The following is a 23,125-nucleotide window of genomic DNA, read 5'->3' on the forward strand; positions in this document are numbered from 1 at the left end:
GTTTCCAGGGAACCTAATCAACGAAACAGGATGTATGGGCCTTTTGTTGTAGAACGTTACAGAACCTGGCGACAGTTTCAGTGCACTCATTTACGGGTCTCCTGGTATCCATGAGTATGGCAACTGAAACGGAAACACATGAAACGTTAAGAAAATGAAAACTCCAACACATAACTCTTAATATAGCATGTGTTTAATTTGTCACAAATCAAATGTTGAGATCATGTACAAGTTCCATGATCCATTTCACCGTGCAGGTATCAGTAGAGGACACGATTATGAATAAAATAACAAAAATATTGACAGGATATTAACGGTGTATATCATATTGCATCATGGCGTTGACTTTCTATAGAATATCTCCTTTCATCACATCAATAACATACATGTAACATAAGGAGATATCACGTGATTTCTGGTGAAATACTCCAGCGTGTTCACTTGTGTAGTTTAGTATTTTTTGACATCAAGATTTTATAATAGAATGGTGTCACACATATTGCATTGTGACGTCACAATGAAGACCATAGCGCCGAGATAACTTCAAATATGACCTTTCTACGATGTCTTATTAAATAGCTCAAAGTAAGATAAAAATAATCTTATGAAATGTGTTTCGTTTCATATCTTATTTATAAATCGAGTTTAGTTATCTTTATTGATCAGAAATGGGAAAAAAATCCGGAGATTCCTAATGTAAACCAAATAAAATTGAAACTATGTAATACCCTATTTAAACATACTGTATCACATTTATCATGTGATCGTAACACAAATCATCAATATTATATAAAAGTTATCACTATGTTCCTATATCCTGATATCGTCATACTAATTACTGACTTTGGCGTTCATCATGTACGGACGATATCATCTATCACAATGTAAGTTTAGGTTCCTGTAGAGCGACAGTAGCTAACGAAATATATATTTCGTTTGATCTTTTCTAACATCAAGAATGTGGAGAATTGAAGTCAATATTTTAAGTATCGTTAATAATATTCGGTAACATAAAAGGTGAAAAAATAAGAAATCACTTCAATTTACTTAACCTCTATCTCTTCCGTATCTCAAGCTGCCTAAACCATACTTGCTGCTGTCTATAACGTGGCGCTGCCGACAATTATAAACTATAAACAGTCACCACGTGACGCCAATTATCCAATGAAAAGCAGAGATTATATTATGTGGAGAAAAAATATATAAACGATATACATATAACTTTAACATTCAAACCTCACCCTACTAACATAATTTAGTGACGTACATCATGGTGTCATTGATTTGGCATTAACAATGCCTACAAGAGATCCAAGAAGGATCTTGGCGCCCGCCTTTTTGTTTTTTTCTGATCAGTACCAAATCAAACAGGCACAACTAGGGATCAAGGGAAATATACCCATGAAATTTGAGAAAGCTCTATGATGCAGTTCCCAAGAAATAGGGATTACAAAATTTCAACTCAAAATTCAAGATGGCAGTCTTTCTGCCATTTTGTATTTCTCATCAGACCCAAAATCTAAAATACACAACGAGAAACCAAAGGGAAGCTGCACGAAATAGCAATTACAAAAATTGTTTACGGACGGACGGTCCACAGACCACAGACACAGAGCGATTTGAAAAGTCCACCATCTGATGATGGAGGGCTGATAAAAAGGACATTTTTGATTACATTTGAACATCGTTGCATCTAAACGACGTGATATCAATACTTCTGGCCCAGTTTTAAGGCTGGCCGGAGTTAACCAGTGTTTAGCAAATATTTTTTAAACAAAATTGGAAACATGCTTTTTTTCATTTCACAGATGATGGGACAGGTCCGATTGTTATGTTTTAAGAGTTTATTTTACATTGAGCACTCTTGTTTGTTCAGAGGCAGCAATTTGAATTTTTCATTTATCACTGGTTAACTCTAACTATTGAGCACACGGGGCCTGATTGCCATCATATCACTGGAGGAATTACTCGATTATTTCCAAGATATGATATCACATATGTAATATGTTTCTATGTTTGATAACATCCTCCCTAATCGTATACTCACATATACATCCGTGAAGTGTCATTTATTTTAACTTATACAAATCTCGTTAAACGTATGAAACCTTCAAAACCATTTTTTTTCAGAAATAAAAAATCCATTTTTTACCAAAGCACTTAGAGAACACAACTGCGAAGAAAATGAGAGCAGTGGTTAATTGGATATTTTTAAAAATAATGAATTAAAAAACCGAGACAGTATAAACGAAACAGATTCAGACAAATCAACCAAACAGCAACAAATACATACGTCATATTAACTAATATTTTTCGTCAAAGTGGTTTATCTAATATTGCTGTACATTTTTGGAGATTGCAACCTAAATCACTTCCAAGTAAAATGCCATAGTGAAGATATTTTACATCGTGTACGATACAAATTGTAAGTTATTTTCATCAAAATGTCGTGTTTTATTCATGGTGATACATGCAATAAGATTTTTCGTGCAAGAAGTCGTCAACTGACGGACAAATCCGTAACACGGGGTTTCAAAAAATGCAGATGGGGATGGTCAACGGTCGTCGTAGTGATGATAAGAAATAAGAAATAATACGTTTCTTTGTGCGACAGGAAGCTGGACGCGATTTAGTAAATAATGTGACTCAGTCAGAGTAGGATCAATCAAATTTGATATTTTACCAATTCGTGCAGTTAATAAAAACTAGAATGGAAGGACCACATGAAAAAGCTCGATTTCATTCATACAGCGATATGTCTGAAAGATAGAAAAAAAATACCAACATGTCAACATAATCATGACCAAAAATCATATCATCAAAGCTATGGTAAATATGAACAAATGAAATATTTACACGGAAACTCCTCGGGAGAATAAGACCATGTGTTCTGGAAGAGTAAGCGTCTTCTGCTTCAACAAAGATACCCGCCATATAATGGCCAATCCAAGTAACTTATGTCACGTTCTCAAATGAGAACAAGGTATACGACAACGGAACCAAATAGCAAACTAACGAACATCAAACGTGTCCAGCTTCATATAGCACAAAAAAATAAATAATTCTCAAAACTAGATTTTAAATTCTATATTTTAAACATCAACAGAATCACCTCCAAGTAAATATTGTTGAAATTTTTAATAATTAACATTCTTAAACTCAATACATCGTTTTATTTAGCATTATTCAAACAACAATGCAAGTCGTTGTTAACGAGTTTTAAACAAACTAACAAAAAAATAAACAAAATGTCGTGCTTATCTAATAAATGAGTGTAATATGTTTTGTGCAAAATGGTAGGAGGACAATAAACAAAAGATTAAATTTATTCTAAGTTCTGCAAAATACGAAAGTAATAGATCGATATTGATATACAAATATTTTAAACAAAACGAGAAAAGGGCTGTGTGTCTATGTTTGATCCTTCTGTAGATTAAAGTCGATATAAACCCTCCTATACAAGTCAAAAATTCGTTAAAGATTCTTTAGAAACACTATTGTGAAAATAAAAATTGATGATAATAATATCAAAATATTGAAAAACCATAAATAACTTTCACACATTTTATACACACATGTATATCATTTGGAAAAAAGCACCTTGTAAAGTAACAAAGCTAGAAAAGCTATCCGAATACGTTATCGGTAATTCACAACACACAATTTACACCTCATAAGTATCATTTTAAAGAAAAATATTTAAAGTTCCATTTTGTCCTTCCCTTTGCTATTACGCTACACGGGTTCGTGAAGTCCTTTCATTTTTATCGATTTGAAATATATCAAAGTTTGGTTTACATTTAAATGTGAATAAGTCAAAACCCTGATCAGTACAGAATTATAATCATGGTTAACATGCAAGTTTATCAGGGACGGCGGATAGTGGGTATTTCTCTTCTACTCTTCATTTAAGATAGCTGCCGGACGGACATATTTTGTCGCCGGCAATGAATGAAAATGCAGGTCAATATATATTTTGTTTTTATCTAAAGAACAAATTCACAATTCATTTCCGACATTTTAACGATAACCGATATTGTACAGATTTGTTGGTTCTATAACACAGTTTATCAACAAAATAGTAATATATTAAAATAGTAATTTAATAAAACAGTAATTTATTAAAATAGAAATTTATTTAAAAAGTAACTTAATGAAACAGTAATTTATTAAAATAGTAATTTATTCAAATATGAATTTATCAAAATAGGAATTTATTAATATAGTAATTTAATTAAACAGTAATTTATTGAAATGGGAATTAATCAAAATAGGAATTTAATAAAACAGTAATTTAATTAAATAGTAATTTATTGATAAAGGAATTAATCAAAATAGAAATTTATCAAAACAGTAATTTCCGTTAAATCACCGTTATCTATTACCCAAACACGTATTCATAGGAAAATAAGTGATAACGTGACAAGGAGGAAGTGAGAAATGGAAATTGAGTATTGTAGAGGTAAAAACAGATCGAGAAATAATAGATCGAATGGTGGTCACCGAATGTCACATCAGATATGTCCAAGAGAACAACAAAAACATTTAGCGAAATCCGGAAGTTAATTGTAAAATTCTTGCGCGTTTTTTTAACTTATTTTCACAACTTTTAAAGTATTCATGATATGAAATACAATGACTATACAGTAAAACTTTCACTAACTCCAGTCAACTTTTGTTTGATTCCAAGATCCTTCTGTTATGTCACAATGACGTCACGAAAATTTGACGGCACCATTGGAACCTAGAGACATCTACAGGTATAGCTGATATTACTGGAATTATATCAAAATAGATGTTATGGGTTTTTCAATGGAAATAGAAAAGCTATCCAATAAATGAGTTCAATATCGTATCGAAAATCGTAAAAAATTATCATTATAGGGACATTAACTCTTTTTTTTTAATCTTGTTTTAAAAAATTCTTCTGGAAAAATGTGGAAGCTAAACGTATCATCAAGCAAAAAGAATGATTTTACAAAAGGTCCTATTCTTTAAACACTCGATATGGCTCAGATTTCTGTTTGTTAAAAATTTACCTTCCTATAGGTATAGATAAAATGTAATGGTGTAAATCTATTATCTAGATTTTACGACAATGCATTATACATGTACATAAGCTTTAATATAGTTATTTGCGGGTTGTCTTAAAACTGCAGACTGAGGATTGGCCAGAGAGACGTAAACTTTCAAAGGTAGATTTCATGAATTCGTCATCATATAAGAATAATATCTATATAATAAATCTCAATAGTAAGGTGTAATAAGAGAATCGCATTGGGATATTGCCTTGGAGGTATACAATGTATGATACCAGATAGCTCCAATTGTTGAGTAACTTAAGCAATTATATGTAAATTGATAACCGAAGAAAACACTGACGACATTACAAATAACACGATAATTTTCTATTTCAGATGAAGTGAAGACGGAATCACGGCCTATAGAACATGATTCACATTTTGAAAACATAGCTTTAGTAATGTAATGGATGAAACCTTTGCCGCAGTGTACCGTCCGCACTTTTCGCCTTTTTGCTCGCAGGATAAAAAATGGAAGTATGAATGGAGTTTAATATTAGATCGAAATTTTTTTGTTTCTTTAAGCGTTTTCTTTAAACATTTATTTAGAATGCATTTAAAAATGGAACAAGATGAACAGTTCTATAGGAGTTGGAAAACGAACATAAGCATAGGTTTCCCCAATAAAGTGTACAAATCTAAACTAATTATAAAATATGAGAAGGTTCAAATCACGTGATGACCTGTGATAAATCAGTCTGCGAAACACTCATAGGCCCACCGAAGTTCAAATTTTGGGATGATGATAATAAACTATTAGTTTCCACAACAGAACGAACTATTTGGCCGTTTGCTTGCGATGTGACAACAGTGATAAATGTATTTGGCGATGGTGATTGCGCATGAGCAGACTGGTTCACTTCTATAGAATCTCCTGAATTGTTTCTACTTCTTCCTTCCTCTGTCAGTAAATTTTCCGAATCGCCCAAATCATGAATTTGGCCAAACCGACTGTTGGGACTACGCTCGCGCTGAGAGTGTGGCCGACGCCTGCGCCGCCTGTCAGAATGTTGCATATCACCGCCGACGTAATATAGAGGGAGCTGATTCGGCATTCTGCACATTTGTTTAATTTCATCGGCAAAACAGCAAACAAGGAAGAGCAGAAAGAAGCACACACCAAACGGAATCATCAAGATGAGACTGAGGGATTCCATACCCATGATGCATTCCCACGTATACCATGTACCTAACAAACTGACGAGATTCACACCTTCCCAGCGTTTGATTTTAGATATCAAATTGAAATTAACTTATCTTTGGCGAATCTCGATTTTGACTTTTCTGTCACCACCTTTCGGAACACAAAGACATTTTGCCTGTATTAAAGAAAAAGAAAAATATTTTAAATAATATTTATGTTTATGCTTTTCAGTCGTAATTATACAACTATCATCAAGATAATTTTTAGCACGATATTAGTCCCAGTTGAATCGGATAACCTTTAATTTTCCCGCCTTCATCAGAAAAGCGGGAATTAAATATTTGTTCTATAGGTACGGCGCACTCGTACAGGGCGAGGAACACGTGCACCTTATACATGTAGCTGACCAATGCTATTGTTTCATAATTACATTGCTTGTAGGGTTAGGTTGCAGGGCATTCTAGCTTTTGGTCAGCTCCAAAACGGGCCATTTAAATTTAGCATATTTGGACAGAAAAATATCAAACTTAGGGATGTACTTAATGGTGAAATAAACCCGAGGCACTGGACTGGTGGACCTCCGTGTCCTAACATAAGTCTTCCTGTTGGATAGCACGCTGAGTTTATCCAAAACATGATATGAGAGCTTCTATCATACACGCTATGTGTTACTAGCCAAAACGGGAAGATAATTAAGTACTTGGAGCTGAAATTAACTTTTTTTGTGAAAACCGAAATAGAAGAAAGCGGTCAATTCATTCTATAAGATGCGATAGAATTATTGCAATGAAATAAAAAACACTTGTCATATTGGAGATATTAATTTCGACTGAAACGTAATAATGACGGTGACACTTCATATCGGCAGTAATAATAATAATATATACTAAAAAACAAATACCCCGTCGGGAGCCCCAATTGAAAGTATTTGTATTTACGATACAAACAACCTTTCTTTGTCGTCCTCGTATAACATAACTGTTCTGTTACGTCATTACATTAATAAATAAATGAATGATAACCACTCAATCAATCTGATATGTATAGATTAAATAGAGTTTAGCGCATTGATCACAGATCCTATACGATTGCTAACAGTGTTTCATCATGTAAACAAGGTGTCAGCTGACTGCAACATATCCCCAGTGTATTAAATCTCTACATACCGGTGTATATCCTTCCGTGAATGTGTTCATCGAAGACAACATATGACTGTCTGACACATTTGCACAGCTTTAGTTCCACATAGTACTTGATTTTAACATATTTTCCTGTATAAGTGTCAGTCGGTACCCTTGCAGCCACGGTTTCTTCAATCCATTTTCAGTGACGTCACAAACGTGTTTTTGCCTTGATTGCGGATTAATACTTTCATATTAGGATATAACAACTTATAGGTGTATACGACAATACAACTCATCATGTGTATATGCATTATATCATTAAAATAATAAACAATAGCCTCACACATCCATTTAATAAGTAGCTAACAATTTTTCCCGGATAAACATTGTATCTATAAATACACATTGTAATAAATTGCTAACAACGGATAGGAATTTTCCATTGACCTTGTAGTGTCTATATATAGAAATATGGTAACAAACATATTTTTTAACAATGTCAACCGTTTTATACATCTGAATTATAAGTAAATAGATAATTTTGGATTTTGGTATGTGAGTTTACAGGAAATCACTAACGTTAACGCCGATAAAGGTTACGGCCATGCCAAGGGGTTTCCCCTAGTATGTGGGGCTCTAAAAAGGGTATTTACAACATGATTAATGCATCAACACATATATATAAGAAGAAATTTGGTAAGTATTATTCATTAATTCTAAACTTGTCATTGCAAATTGTATTTCAAGTCTTCTCATACTCGTGGTTGTCATTTTTGTGCGAATAAATAAATTGTTTGTATAAAGTTAAACGAATAAAGCATCGTATTTTTTTATGTTTCTTTAAAATATCTTTTTTATTTTAATGCGTGTGATGCTGATTCATGTAACGAGTTTTTCATACTTCAATATTTACTTTTGCATGGATTCTATGTACTTAATGTATAACAATTTCGATTATGAATTATTTATTTTTTGTTTAAATCAACGCCATATCAGTTATTTGTTGCATTGTTTGAAACGGTGAATAATTGTTCTGAAATGACGCCAGTGCTCGTTATAAATGCCTTATCAATACCACGTTTGCCTACAGAACTCATTTATAATACATATACATGCCATATCATGAACTGAAGACACGTGTAATGTTATCGAAAATTAATCATTAACTATCATTTACATATAAATCACCGTCTATTTATATATGTACTCGTAAATTGTGTAACGATTCGTTCAACAAAATTGGTCAGCTATTGTCAACATCGAAGCAATTATCTTTATAATAAGTTAACTTTTTAACCCAAAAGTTTATCCGGTTCAAAAAGGTACTCCATCAATGTCTAGAATGAAATCACGTGTGCTTATTCCAAATTCTATAATACAGATCCAATGGAATTTGAGTAACCAGTCACAGTCGGTGAAACGTAATTTCATCCTGGATTTATTCAAATCATCCAGATGAAATCTGGGCTGTGTGACAGTCGATGTAAATCTATGCTTTTAGTTCAAATTTAAAACGACAAGTGATACTGACATTAGACAATAATACTTGAATAATTTATTTTTTGAGTGGGTTGTGTAACAGGTTGAATGTGTATGTATCAACTCGTGTGGAAGTTAAAAAAACAAATAAACTATCCTTACTAACAGCAGAATCCTCCAAATCGTTAGATAAAATATAATATACAGGTTGTGTAATCTATCGATTACAGTGACATAACTTTATATCGATCAGCCCTTCAATTATATATATTTCTATAATTATCTCCCTTGTCAATTGTGTTCCAATGTAACGAGCATCAAACACGTCCAGCTTCATATCACACAAAGAAATGTAATATTTCTCAATGAGATCACCATGACGACCATAAATTCCATCAACCTGCACCTTTTAAGACCCTGTTTTACGAGATTGTCTGTCATTGGAACACGCCCTTAAATATCGAATGGACTACAGCGTGTAAACACCACAGGTTGGGGATAGAGAGGTAGCATTCCAACCAAGAGTGACTGTAAAGATATATTGATATTAATACTGTGAGATCATCAAACACGATTCAATCGATTTAACTGGAACTCACAATGTACCATAACCAATCGAAAATATAATAAACTGGTGACTTGAAAAAACACATAAATTATGCTACACCATGTAGTCACATACACGTAGAAGATATACAAAAATGTACAACCCAGACAGTTAAGGAAGGAGAGACTTGAACACACATCTTTAATAAAATAAATTATCCCTTATTGTAATAAGTGTTAAGTACAAGAAAAAGGAAATAAAGGACATGAGGATAAAAGAAAATGTGATATAAATGAATTTGGGTGATTTTTTTTCGCGGTATCGTAAAGATAACAAGGCGTTGTATACCAATGCCTCGGTGTGGATTTTGTTGGATTATGTGTCCTACCTTCGTTGGCCAGGTGCCACGTGCATATCTGCAATGTAAACAGAATAGGTATATATAATGATTAGCTTGTGGGCGATTATATTGAAACGTGTAGAAACGGTACGGAGAAGGTAATTCAGCTCCAATAGAGTTTAAGGAATACAGTTCTATACTTCCATTTTATTTTTCTCAGGATTCACAACAACAAACAAAGCAAAATGTAATATAATACCCGGATTTCGGTAAATTGTAATTTTAAACTTGACTTGACAGAACATATCCGGAATCACGTATTGAAATGTAATAAATCAATGCAATTTTAACATTTTCCATGTCTATAAACAGGTTTACAACATCGACGCCCATGAAAGAAAAAATGTAAATTTTACCACAGACAAAATGCAGACAGAACAACTATTCGGCACGAAATATACAGATTTCAACTAGAAAACAGGACGATTAGATTTGAACCCGTAAGTTAAACATGTAAATTATAAATGAACTTCAGTAAACTTTTCAATATTTCTGGTACTATCCAATATAAACCATTCATAAAAAAGTACCGTAAGTCAAACGTACAGAAAATTATATGTAACATACATGCTATCATGTACTGTATTGTTGATTATAGGCATTAAATAGCTTAAAGATAATTCTACACCCTCATTGTTAAAAAAAACCCCTGTTTATTGCTACTACAAAAATCCATATATGTTAGGTACATTGGATCATCTACATAGCCAACAATAAGCACATACATGCAATTATATGTCTTTTTATTTTCCAAGGACCATTTTCAACCATACTCTGACATTAACAAGTCTCCGATACCGATACAGTTGTTAATAGATACAGCATAGTCAGTGGTAACATAACCAAGTGAATGAGTCAATTAGTTATAACCATAGAGAGCATGGTATTTAGCATACCTGGTACACAGTGATGACAAGTATAATTTCTGGCTTGACTATCAATCAAAGGTTATAGGATATAAATAAAACCTATTTAAATAATAATTTTAAATTGATGTGACGTGCGATTGTAATTAGCCAGATTGAAAAGAACCGCATAGTAATAAAAGCCTTAACACTCTTAAAACACGAGTACACAATTGGAAAAATACTTGTAATCAAAATTAATTAATAATAGAATGCGCTTATCAAATTTTTCAAATTTCATATACTTTAATTAAAGTTCCTTGATGAAATAAGAAATTCTACAAGTAATCCAACAACTATACAGAAGGACAATTATACATTGACCTTGAATGCCAGACATTGACCTTGAATGCCAAACATTGAGCTTGAATGCCCTACATTGACCTTGAATGCCAGTCATTGACCTTGAATGCCATACATTGACCTTGAATGCCAAACATTGACTTGAATGCCAAACATTGAGCTTGAATGCCCTACATTGACCTTGAATGCCAGTCATTGACCTTGAATGCCATACATTGACCTTGAATGCCAAACATTGACCTTGAATGCCAACATCAGTGACACAATCGATTATGAAACATTCAATAGAAGATAGACTGAAATAAGATATGCTATTAAAGTAGAATCGACATATAATAATTAAACACAATTCCATCAACATGAACCTTTATCTCTCAATATAAACTGGAATCATAGCACAATACAATAACAATTTATCAAAATAGGTGAAAATAAGGTACATTGAATGGTTAACCAGCGACTTGCCAGAAACTCTGTGCTAGCACGCGCTTGATTTTGTAGTAAGGATTATTGTGTAATGCCGATGAGGGGGAAACTTTACAAACTGACAAAATCAGCGTCACAGAAACGTTTTGAATGACAACCGCCGGACGAGAAAGTGATGAGCGTTTATGGTCAGATAAAGATGACAATGTTGAAATTCCAGATTCAGTGTTTGGAACCTCAGAGATAATAGCGTCCTGAGAGTTGGGGAAAAATACAGATGTCACGACAGTCTTCAACTGACCTACCATGATATTAGATCGGAGTTGGTACTCGAACCTGAGCAGGTTGGAAAGAACTTTCCAAAAGAGAAGTTGGGAGAGTTTAAGAAAATGTGTCGACAACACTTTCTTTACCACAATGACCACAGGATACATGTTCTGAAGTTTTTGTCACGCACCAATTGACTTTTGTGTATACACAAAATCTCCCGCCTGAATTGTCATGTCTGTATTAAAATGTCCATTCCCTTTCAGCATGTGTGCTTGTCAATGACAAATAATCTCCACCATGTGTGAAAAATACAGTTCGGACGTTTCTGTAGGTAAGACACATATGTAGAAATACTAGAGGGTATTAAGGTTTCTATAGGTCAGACACATATGTAGAAATATTAGAGGTATTAAGGTTTTTACAGGTCAGACACATATGTAGAAATACTAGAGGGTATTAAGGTTTCTGTAGGTAAGACACATAGGTAGAAATACTAGACGGTATTAAGGTTTCTGTAGATCAGACACATATGTAGAAATATTAGAGGGTATTAAGGTTTCTGTAGGTCAGACACATATGTAGAAATACTAGACGGTATTAAGGTTTCTGTAGGTAGGACACATAGGTAGAAATACTAGACGGTATTAAGGTTTCTGTAGGTAAGACACATATGTAGAAATACTAGAGGGTATTAAGGTTTCTGTAGGGCAGACACATATGTAGAAATACTAGACGGTATTAAGGTTTCTGTAGATCAGACACATATGTAGAAATATTAGAGGGTATTAAGGTTTCTGTAGGTCAGACACATATGTAGAAATACTAGACGGTATTAAGGTTTCTGTAGGTCAGACACATATGTAGAAATACTAGACGGTATTAAGGTTTCTGTAGGTCAGACACATATGTAGAAATACTAGAGGTATTAAGGTGTCTGTAGGTCAGACACATATGTAGAAATACTAGAGGGTATTAAGGTTTCTGTAGGTCAGACACATATGTAGAAATACTAGACGGTATTAAGGTTTCTGTAGGTCAGACACATATGTAGAAATACTAGAGGTATTAAGGTTTCTGTAGATCAGACACATATGTAGAAATACTAGACGGTATTAAGGTTTCTGTAGGTCAGACACATAGGTAGAAATACTAGACGGTATTAAGGTTTCTGTAGGTCAGACACATATGTAGAAATACTAGACGGTATTAAGGTTTCTGTAGGTTGATGTACTCTAATAGACTCCTGAACTTTTATAAACAAAGCTTTGAGCACAGTTCTTTTTGATTAAGAGATTCCTGTGATGCCTTCGCTAAGAATTCTGAGCAATATCCTGACACCACAGTATTACAGACGCCATATCAAACCTGTTATCAGAGCTTTCTTTTCCAAGAAAAGTAACCATTGGTACAAATGTATGGATGTGAAATATACCTTAGCGTATATCATGAAAGATATGTCCAAATAAAAAAAAGAAATGCATGTATATAGCTGACGAGATCATAGAAATAATTTAGTTTCTGTTTGATAACATCTTGGGTGAGTTTGGAGGTAAGATCTTCCAACAGAATATTGGCATACGAGAACTAAGTGTTTCCTTCTGTTGTTTGACTTGTTTTTGATTTCATATGGGTTTTGATTTTAAAGAGCCTATAAAACAGGTCACAATGACCACACAGAGTCGTTTGATTTGATTTTTAGATTGATCAAATTCACTTACCACATCCGTTGTGTATATACAAACCAGAATTTGAAATCAAATACCCGACAGACTCGTCTGTGTCAGCCTCTCATCTCAATATTTCCTAAAACGAAACCAACGTAGTGGACACTTTCCACCAATCTGTATGATAATTATGATGATTTCATTGTCCCTATTGTGAATTTTCTATTTCTGGGTAGTAACGACACTGCTTCCCACACCTATGGTATTTACAGGTGGATCTACATGGTCCTTAAAGCTATCACAGCTTCGTTTTTTTAATCCTAAGGGTTAATTCGGATCTATTGTCGTTTCCTTGAGATCAGTATCCTTTAACTTTAATGCTCATTCATTCATTGTTCGTATATATCCTTAAACTTATCTCTCGGTCCCTTTCCCCTTGTTTCTACGTATCTTCTCATCCCTTTTTCTGTATTTCGTTGTATTAATTCTTTTTCTAATTTGGTAATTGTTTCTTTTATTGTTTCTATCCTGTTGATGTTAATATCTATCAATTTCCAGTTGCTTTTTTCAACCCAAGATTCCCCAAGTGAGGGAGTTTAGTAGCCTGACCGAAACAAACTAAACTCAAAGGAATATATAATTGTCACACTTACCTTGCAGTCAGTAAAGTGTGGCCAAGTGGAGTGTGATGCTATCGAGTCCAGGGTATGACGTGTCAGAGTGATGACACTATAAAACTTCCATGTGGTCATAAGATGTGCCGGTCGGGGCGTCATGCTAACGTGTCGAGGGTATGACGTGTCAGAATGATGACACTATAAAACTTCCCTGTTGTCATAAGATGGACCGGTCGGGGCGTCATGTTACCGTGTCGAGGGTATGACGTGTCAGTGTGATAGCACTATAAAACTTCCCTGTTGTCATAAGATGGACCGGTCGGGGCGTCATGTTACCGTGTCGAGGGTATGACGTGTCAGAGTGATGACACTATAAAACCTCCCTGTTGTCATAAGATGGACCGGTCGGGGCGTCATGTTACCGTGTCGAGGGTATGACGTGTCAGTGTGATGACACTATACAACTTCCCTGTTGTCATAAGATGGACCGGTTGGGGCGTCATGTTACCGTGTCGAGGGTATGACGTGTCAGTGTGATAGCACTATAAAACTTCCCTGTTGTCATAAGATGGACCGGTCGGGGCGTCATGTTACCGTGTCGAGGGTATGACGTGTCAGTGTGATGACACTATACAACTTCCCTGTTGTCATAAGATGGACCGGTCGGGGCGTCATGTTAACGTGTCGAGGGTATGACGTGTCAGTGTGATAGCACTATAAAACTTCCCTGTTGTCATAAGATATGCCGGTCGGGGTGTCATGCTAACGTGTCGAGGTTTTGACATTTTTGTTTGGTGGTACTAAAAGTTCCCTTGCGAAGCCTATCATCCGTAGACCCCAAAAAACTCTAGTTCCTTGCAGGACAGAACCTACATTACACAAAGCATAACTTCCTGTTTACTATATTTTCGTTTTGTGAATCTACTCTCTTATAACGTTTTCATTTACTTATATATTTACATATCACTATTGTCGTAATAATGATTTTCTCAATTAAAGTTTTTTAATATACTTTTATGTCAATCACTGTCCTTTAACATAATAAGTTTATTACCAATAAAAAAAACGTCCATCCTATATACTTTTTGAAAGAATCCATTGAAAACGAAGACGGAAGTCAACCATCATTGCATCAATTCTAATGTTTTTACATTCTAATATTCGACTTTCTAAGTAATTGAAACTGGACATATTTGTTTATTTAAAGCAACAAAGCTGAAGATAGTAAAACATAATATGTCGTATACAATGTTATTGAAATAACGGCATGTTTGAACTGGAATAATCAAGTCCATTGTTTTTGTGTCAGGAAATACTGTACTTAACCTTCCTGTATACATTGTTATATCTTTATAAAAAGACCCAAGATTGATTCGATGTATAAATAAACATAAAGTATTTAAATTACAATCAAATGCAAGGTATTCAATATCTATTTAAATTAAACGACCCTCATGCTTGGCCCCGCCTTATGAACAATGAAAATATTCTGTCTTTTGTTTTTGGGTATGGCTTTGCCATTTATATAGGTGTAATTGTTTTAACTTCGTCGTCTAGCCAGAGGGACACAGGTTTAGGTATCTAATTTCAATCCTATTTAATCACGGTAGTCCCACGCCACCTGTTCGTTCGGAACAATAGTATCTGTATCCAGAAAGTCCGAAATTTGAAGACAACAATGGACGAACCGTTACAAATGAATGATCTTATGTGTCCTTCGAATTCTTCAAGTGGCAGTACACATACGAGTGACCTCAGTATTGACAACAAATTGTTAGTGGAAAGCGGGTGCCAGGCTGGTCGAAGTTTTGTTGAAAATATCAACAATACCAAAGAAGAGCTGAACGCTTCTGTTAGCAAGTCTGAGGAAGGTTTCTTAACACCCACTGTGATGTCACGTAGTATTAATTCTCCTAACAGACCACCATCCCCCCAGCTAGAATCTGTCATCAGAAAAGACGGCACCCCTGAAAAACTCACACGGACGAACAAAGACGGGCAGAACGGCAAAGATCGTGAAATGGATCACGTGAATAAAGATGTAGGGACTGAAAAAGATTCGGAGTCGATAGCGGCAAGTTTCTTACAAGCCAATGACACTTCGGATCTGCGACTAGTGTGTGGTGGCAAGCCACTGTACGTATCTAGGATCGTACTGTCTATCATATCTCCCGTCCTAAAACAAATGTTTGATAACCGATCACGGGAACAAAGCGTCATAGAAATCCCGCTACCAGGGAGATCCTTTGACGATATGTTGGAATTCCTGTGCTGTGTGTATCCTGATAAATTAAAACCCGTGACAGGTAAGTAACATCAATAAATGATAATTGACTTTTATTGTCAAGGATGAGAGCGAAAGGAATCGTGACTGCAGTATCGAGGATGATTGCCTTTATGGTGTAATATCATATTCATGTATTATTGGTTCAAATAGTTCCACTGTCTCCGTGGAGAATTTTTATTTGCAAATTTGTTTTTCTCTGAAACGTATGATTTGTTCGCAAACATGTTTATTCAACAGATGTCATTATTCAATGTAACTGCCAGGATTTGAACTTGGATCGAGATAAAGAGACGTTCTCTGTAGCCGAGCGGTATATTACAGATAGTATTCAACAGGGTTATATCAAATCTCAACAAGTGTACTAAATTATTTACTTAACAGAACAATCGAAGATCTGGCTCAACGATAAAATTGTTAAATTTTATGCATTATTTGTGCATATGAAGCTGGATATGTTGATGCTTGTTAGTTTGCCTGCCGTTTCCATTGTTGTATACTTTGGTCTCAGTTCATAACGTGACATTTATAACTTGGGAAAGCCACAATTTTGGTGGCGAGCCGTCGATGAAACAGAAGACGCTTGATCTTCTGGAACACTTGGTCTTATTCTCAGGAGTCTCCATATCAATCTTTCTATTGTTCTTTTGGTCTAGTTTTATTACATTTGAGTTTGGAACATAATTATGTTGACCTATTAGCATTTTCTTGTTTTTGTGTAGGGGTGACCTATTATTGCTAACTTATCTTGGTGCATTTTTTAAAGGTTACTTTGGGATGAAAAGAAAAATATCTTAGTTTAGTGCAATGTGAATATCTATGACCTTACAATGTGAACGAAATGTTTAACCTTACTTAGTTAGAGTTGTATATGGTATGTCATTCGGAAATAAATCGGTATTTGTAGGAAAAATGTCAATTCAAGAAAAGCCACCACGGCACTTATTAGTTTGAATTGAGAAAATTTATCAAATATCTAACTTTCTCGTAACAGCACTAAACTGAATAAAATGACAAAACTAATAAAGTAATGCATTTCTCTCATTATACTTATTAGTATTATTAGTATCAAATGAAAAGTAAAACATTTTGTTCACTCATACCTGAATGTACCACCCGGAGACAACAATGTTTGTTGTTCCCTGCAGTGATACACAAGACATATACTTTATCTAATCTGGTAAACAATGTCACCTGTGTATAGAGACATAAATACACAGACTTAACCACTGTAAACAATAAATACATGTTTTGTTCTCTACAGATCAGCTGGTAATAGATATGCCTTGTCAGAGCATCATAGACGGGCCTAAATACCGTAACATCCGTGTATTTAAACCCTAATAATGTGGCCAGTCATACGTGTAAATACTTCACTATAATTGAACGAATAAGTTAACTGTTGTAAGCTTCATGAGACAGAGGTAAAACTAAGTACGATTTTTTATTTTCAGAAAGTTTTGTCTTTTTATCCTGAAATGATGTTTAGAGATCTTGTTTTGAAGATTCTATAAAATATCTTGTTTTTGTCTATATACTCTATCAACATAATTAGTTAAATGCTAACTAATCTTCTGTATGGAATTATAAGCAGTTTTATCTACCGGTACTTCAGTGTATTTTAATACACAGCGATCTGCTTTAATCATCAGGGAACATCTGTGTTCGTTCGACAAGATTTTTGTTATAATACCACAGTTTGATAGCATACCAAGGGGAGACAATACAGAAATCAAAGTTCTATTGTTCATTGGATGTTCATCTATATATAATAAAAAAAATAATATTGCAAAAATCTGAACTTTATTTAGGTAATTGCATGTGTAGCTTGTTGAAACTTATATCTTATTCTATCAGCATTAATTATCTTAATACTGTGTATAACTGTACGTTTTTTTCTATCTTAATTATCATCTATCAAAGTATTTCTACAATACCTATGCTTTTGAAACATTTCAGATGTTAATTCTAACTTGTTGTGATTGTAGATGTAATGAAATACTGTGATTTTTAAAATACTATTTAGGGGACACGTGATCATATGTATAAACATAACTCAATAAATCTGTTTACTGATTATATTTATCTAACAGTTCGAGGACACATGAACTCTTAAATTAAGGTAACCAACGAAACCGATAAAAATGAAAACCCCACGAAAATGAATATTTTTACAGTATTGGCTAGTGTGATGTAGCCTAGTTAGTAATAGATATATAGTATACTGTGGTTTATATTTAACTGATCCCGAGGTTACACTTAGTCCACAAATTCATTCAATGGAGAAGTATTAAAGATGCAGGCTAGTGAGGTGTAAGTTCGTCATAATGATCTCATAGGTAATATTCAATTTTCTTTGCGATATGGAGCCGGACATGTTTGATGTTCGTTAGTTTGCCTGGTGGTTCCGTTATTGTATAACTTGTTCTCATTTGAGAATGTGGCATTACTTATTTGGATTTACCAAGGTGTTGTCGATGAAGCTGAAGACGCTTACTCTTACAGCAAACCTGATCTTGTAGCCCTTGTGATGTTTTTGTATTTTTACTATTTCTTTTGTTTGTATTTAGCCTTAGTTCTATTTAAGCTTGAATTAAGAATCTGGTGATATGTCAGTATATTTTCTATTGTTATTGACTAGAGTGAATTCCAGAAAGTTACGGAATTACGGGGATAGTGCACCCTATCTAGATTTCACAATCTTTTTATAAATTTTCATTTCGCTCACTTACTTTCTAGCTTTGAAAGTTTTTGTTGTAAGCGTCACAGACGAGTCCTATATAGACGAAACAGCTGTGCTATGTAGCATAATTGAGTCCTAGAGAGACGAAACTATTGTATGATAAAGTCTAGTTATATAACACTACTGTTTCCCCTTCTTTGTATTTGCATGAAGGTGCTATTTCCTTGAGTGTCTATTCTACAATCTGATAATATCATTGGATTTCGTGAGTACGTTTCATTCAGGTTTCCCTTATTTCTCTGTAAAACCATGAATATTGAGTTCCGCGAAAACAACTTCTTTCACATTAGGTAACAATCAGAAAGAACGAATTACAAAATTACTGAGAATTTAGTATTTATTTTGGTTTAACCTGATCTGTCAAATAAGTTATATAATTATTGTTTGAATTATACAACCGGAAATCAATGTGCCCGAATGTACAATAGTTTCCTTTGTTTTTTATTTTATCTTTTACAGAAGAAAACGTGATGACACTGCTTGACTTAGCTGTGGATTACAAAGTTGCGAGTTTGAAATTACGATGCGAGCAATATCTTCTTGAAGAGTTAACCCGGAACCGGAAGAGTGTATCTCCTGACAATTTGGTCAAGACGATCCAACTTGCGGATCAGTACGGATTGAGTAGTGTCCAGCAACACTGTTTCGAAATAGCAACTCGTACATCATCGGACTTACTGGAAAACGTTCAAGGGTTCTGGGATTTGTCCCACGTTCACACTGCCACTATCTTTCTGCAGAGATTGAAATTATTTGAATCGGCTTCTAAAAAAGTGTGCAAGCGACTGAAAGAAGTAGAAGCTCATTGTAGTTTGTATCATAAAAACGAAAGATGGGGAGATAGCTTATGTAACAAATGTTTGGCGAGTGTGGGGAAAGTAGCGGCCGTGGAAATAGCACAGTTATAAAACATTTCACGTTACAGACAATGAAAAACCAAAAACATCATTATGGCGCAACACTCATATTCCATGATATCGTAATCCAGATCACGACTACACCCATTATACATTTTATCGTAACACAACCTATATATAGTATATGCATGTGGAGTGATTAATATATAGCAGAGAGTGGTGCAGTGGTAACGCATTCACCTTTCATCTAAGCGATCGTGGATCGACTACCCGATCGGACGTGAAAAGGTCAGTGGTCACTTGCCCAAACCACGTGAACCTCAATCTGGGTAACAAAATGATTCCTATCAGCGTATAGTATTCAATCACGCATCACAATAAGGCATTGATGCAGACTTTGAGCAGGTTCAGGGAACTAACCTTTCTTTTTTTAGTCGTTTACTTATTTTCATTTTTTGTAATGACCATTACAAAAATAATCCTCTGAGAAATAAAATCCCGTACGGTTACAAAATGTTGACATAGAAGATGAAGTATGTCTATAACTAGATTAACACCATATCATCATCATCATCATCATCATCATCATCATCATCATCATCATCATCATCATTCCACTCTAAGTCGCCATGTTTATCCAGCGCTAAAGCAGAATAAAAACAAGTGACTCTGTACATAATTGTGTATATCTGAATAAAAAGAGAAAGACAAGTTATTTATAGAGGCATGCTTCTGGTATTCAGTTAGATCATCACAAGCCGTTTAACAGGTCGTTAGTACACTACACTGAGGCAACTTCAAACAAGATTTGTCGGTATTTAATAACAATTACCCTGACAGGTGTACTTAAACCTTTGGTTGAGATCCGCGATTCCTTAAATTGACTGTCAGATTTCCTGAATAATATGTGTAGTCTTTGCTCTGCATTCAATTTACTAGAATACATTTATTACAATATGGAACAGGGTTATGGTTTATATATGTCGTTTTAGATAGTTCTAATGCGTTTGACACTGGCTGGCATGGCGGATTATTAACTATACGACATTGGCAAAGTGTAGAACAATCTGCGATATATGTATACAGATGTACACACTGCTGTAATTTTTAATGACTTAACCTCCGTTCCAGTAATAATTTAGAGTGGTATTAAAAGAAATTATTGAAAAAAAGGTTGAGGCGCGATGATAATTGATAACATTGTGAAGTGTCCAACTCAAGCACATGGTGTCTATTTATCATTTAGTACCAGTGTTACAGCTGAAGTTTCTTGTATTCTGCTTCAAAAAGTAAAGTTGTGGAATTTCTATATAAAAGAACGGTTAACATAAGTCATAACGTCTCTATAATATTTCACTAGTTTTTGGAGAAATTATTCATTTAAGTATTCAATAAAAGTATTCTATAGAAAAAGTATATTAGCTGGTGACGAATTGAAAAGTGGTACTATGGCCCTTTTGCGCTCCGGTGTACACCAATGTGCTATAAACCCATTAACAGTTTCTAATATTATTGATATTAAAGTCTACCCTTCTGCACTGCACGGATGAGAGCAATCATTAATGTTAGAGAGCACCCGACATTTTATTGTTAAGTCCAGAGAACAAAACCTGATATGTGCACATCTTTATATGGATGGACGTCTTTACAATATTATACAGATATCAAAAAGCTGTTGTTTCTAGGCAGGATATGTAATATCAAAATAGGTTTTTATTATAAGATGTTTTTGTTTACAGCAAATGAATGTACTCAAAGATGTTATATAAGCGGATATCGTCAGGATGCTTCAAAAGTATAATGTATTTGAACATATTCAACCATTCCTAAATTGCCGTAACGAAACGAATGCTTGGAGACAAAGAAAGTCTAAAGACGCAGACTTCACACGATTCTTGCTATTACACAAGTGTTTGAAACCAAATTATTTATGGGTCAAAGTTAAAATACAAGATGGCCGACTTTTCATCTACTTTCTTTCTTTGATCAGACCCAAAATCAAACGCGCATAACGAGGGGCCAAGGGGAATTTACATATCAAACGTAAAAAATATCCATCAAGTACTTCCCAAGAAAAAAGCGATAACAAACTTTCAAAGTCAAAATCAAAGACGGCCGCCTTTTGGCCATTTTGTTTTTATGATCAGTCCAAAAATTATATGTAAAAATTATACACAACTCGAAAACAGGGGAAACGGACATATGAACTTTGAGAGAGATCCACCTCTTACTGTTCAGGAAATAGCGATAACAAATTCACATTTTTATGTCACAATTGTGGCTGATTCTATACAGACTTAGTAAGTCATGATATTATAAATAGCTCTGAAACAGAAGACACCCTTGATAATCTATAGTGTGCAATCGCCTCAAGTTCAAATATTGATATTAGTTTATATTTATATTCTTTGCACTATACAGTATAACGCGGATAAATAAAAAAGGTTGTCCAATATTACGGACTAAGCATTAAACAGAAAACTTGCGTAGTCATGATGGAATGGAGATCACAGGAATATTGAAATTGATCGGTGATTATAAAAGTCATTTACAATTCGACAGACATTTTTATTAACACTGAACGTAATCGGTTTTATTGTGTTTAGTTTCCCACCTCAGCGATGGGAAAGTCGTGTGCCTCGGCACCAAAAGTTACCTGTGGACGGGTATATACGTGACAAGGCCGGATCCTTTCTGGGTAGGTCATCCGTGTAAATAACACAACACCTTAAATTTACCTGAATATTTAGTTTTGTTTATAAAGTATAGAAAAGTGAGAGTAACACTAAAGTAATGGAAATAACCTTTCTGATTTTACGAGAGTTTAGAAGATTGATTGCCAAGACATAAAGAGACGTCCATTTAATGTTAAGATATATAATGTATCATGTAACGTTGTGCTACCCCACAACTGTGGTTGCCTTTCATTGTTTTTCTTCTCACCTTTCCCACCTTTCCTTCCCAGACATATTCGTTTGTATTTCAACTGTTTCATTTTTCCTTTCCTTTTCTATCACTTATGCACGTGCTATGTTTTTATCAATAATTAAACTTGTATTATTAATAATCTGCCAGTGCAGGAAACATATTTTTCTTTAATAATCCGTCAATACAGACAACCTTACTTCCCCAATTAAGATGTTTACATACTTTTCTATTCGTTAAACGTATAAAGCTATCTCTTTCTTTTGCCAAGAGATACCGTCATAATTATCTTCCCTTTGTTTTGCCCTAGCCGTATGTATTCCATGTTTTCTCTATTCAACTTCAAAAAAGAAAAG

General features: G+C 34.4%; 1 protein-coding gene across 1 annotated transcript; it reads left to right on the forward strand.

Annotated features, from left to right (window-relative positions):
- Nucleotides 1-15,638: 15,638 nt before the first annotated feature.
- On the forward strand, nucleotides 15,639-19,895 carry LOC132550422 (uncharacterized). Its single transcript, XM_060214484.1, has 2 exons — nucleotides 15,639-16,266; nucleotides 19,447-19,895. Exons 1-2 carry the CDS (start codon nucleotides 15,639-15,641, stop codon nucleotides 19,893-19,895), a joined length of 1,077 nt encoding a protein of 358 aa, XP_060070467.1.
- The last annotated feature ends 3,230 nt before the right edge of the window (nucleotides 19,896-23,125 follow it).

Source organism: Ylistrum balloti, unplaced genomic scaffold (assembly GCF_031769215.1).
Source record: "Ylistrum balloti isolate Yb309-2 unplaced genomic scaffold, AGI_CSIRO_Ybal_v1 Utg370124, whole genome shotgun sequence".
In the NCBI taxonomy this organism is placed as follows: Eukaryota; Metazoa; Mollusca; class Bivalvia; order Pectinida; family Pectinidae; genus Ylistrum; species Ylistrum balloti.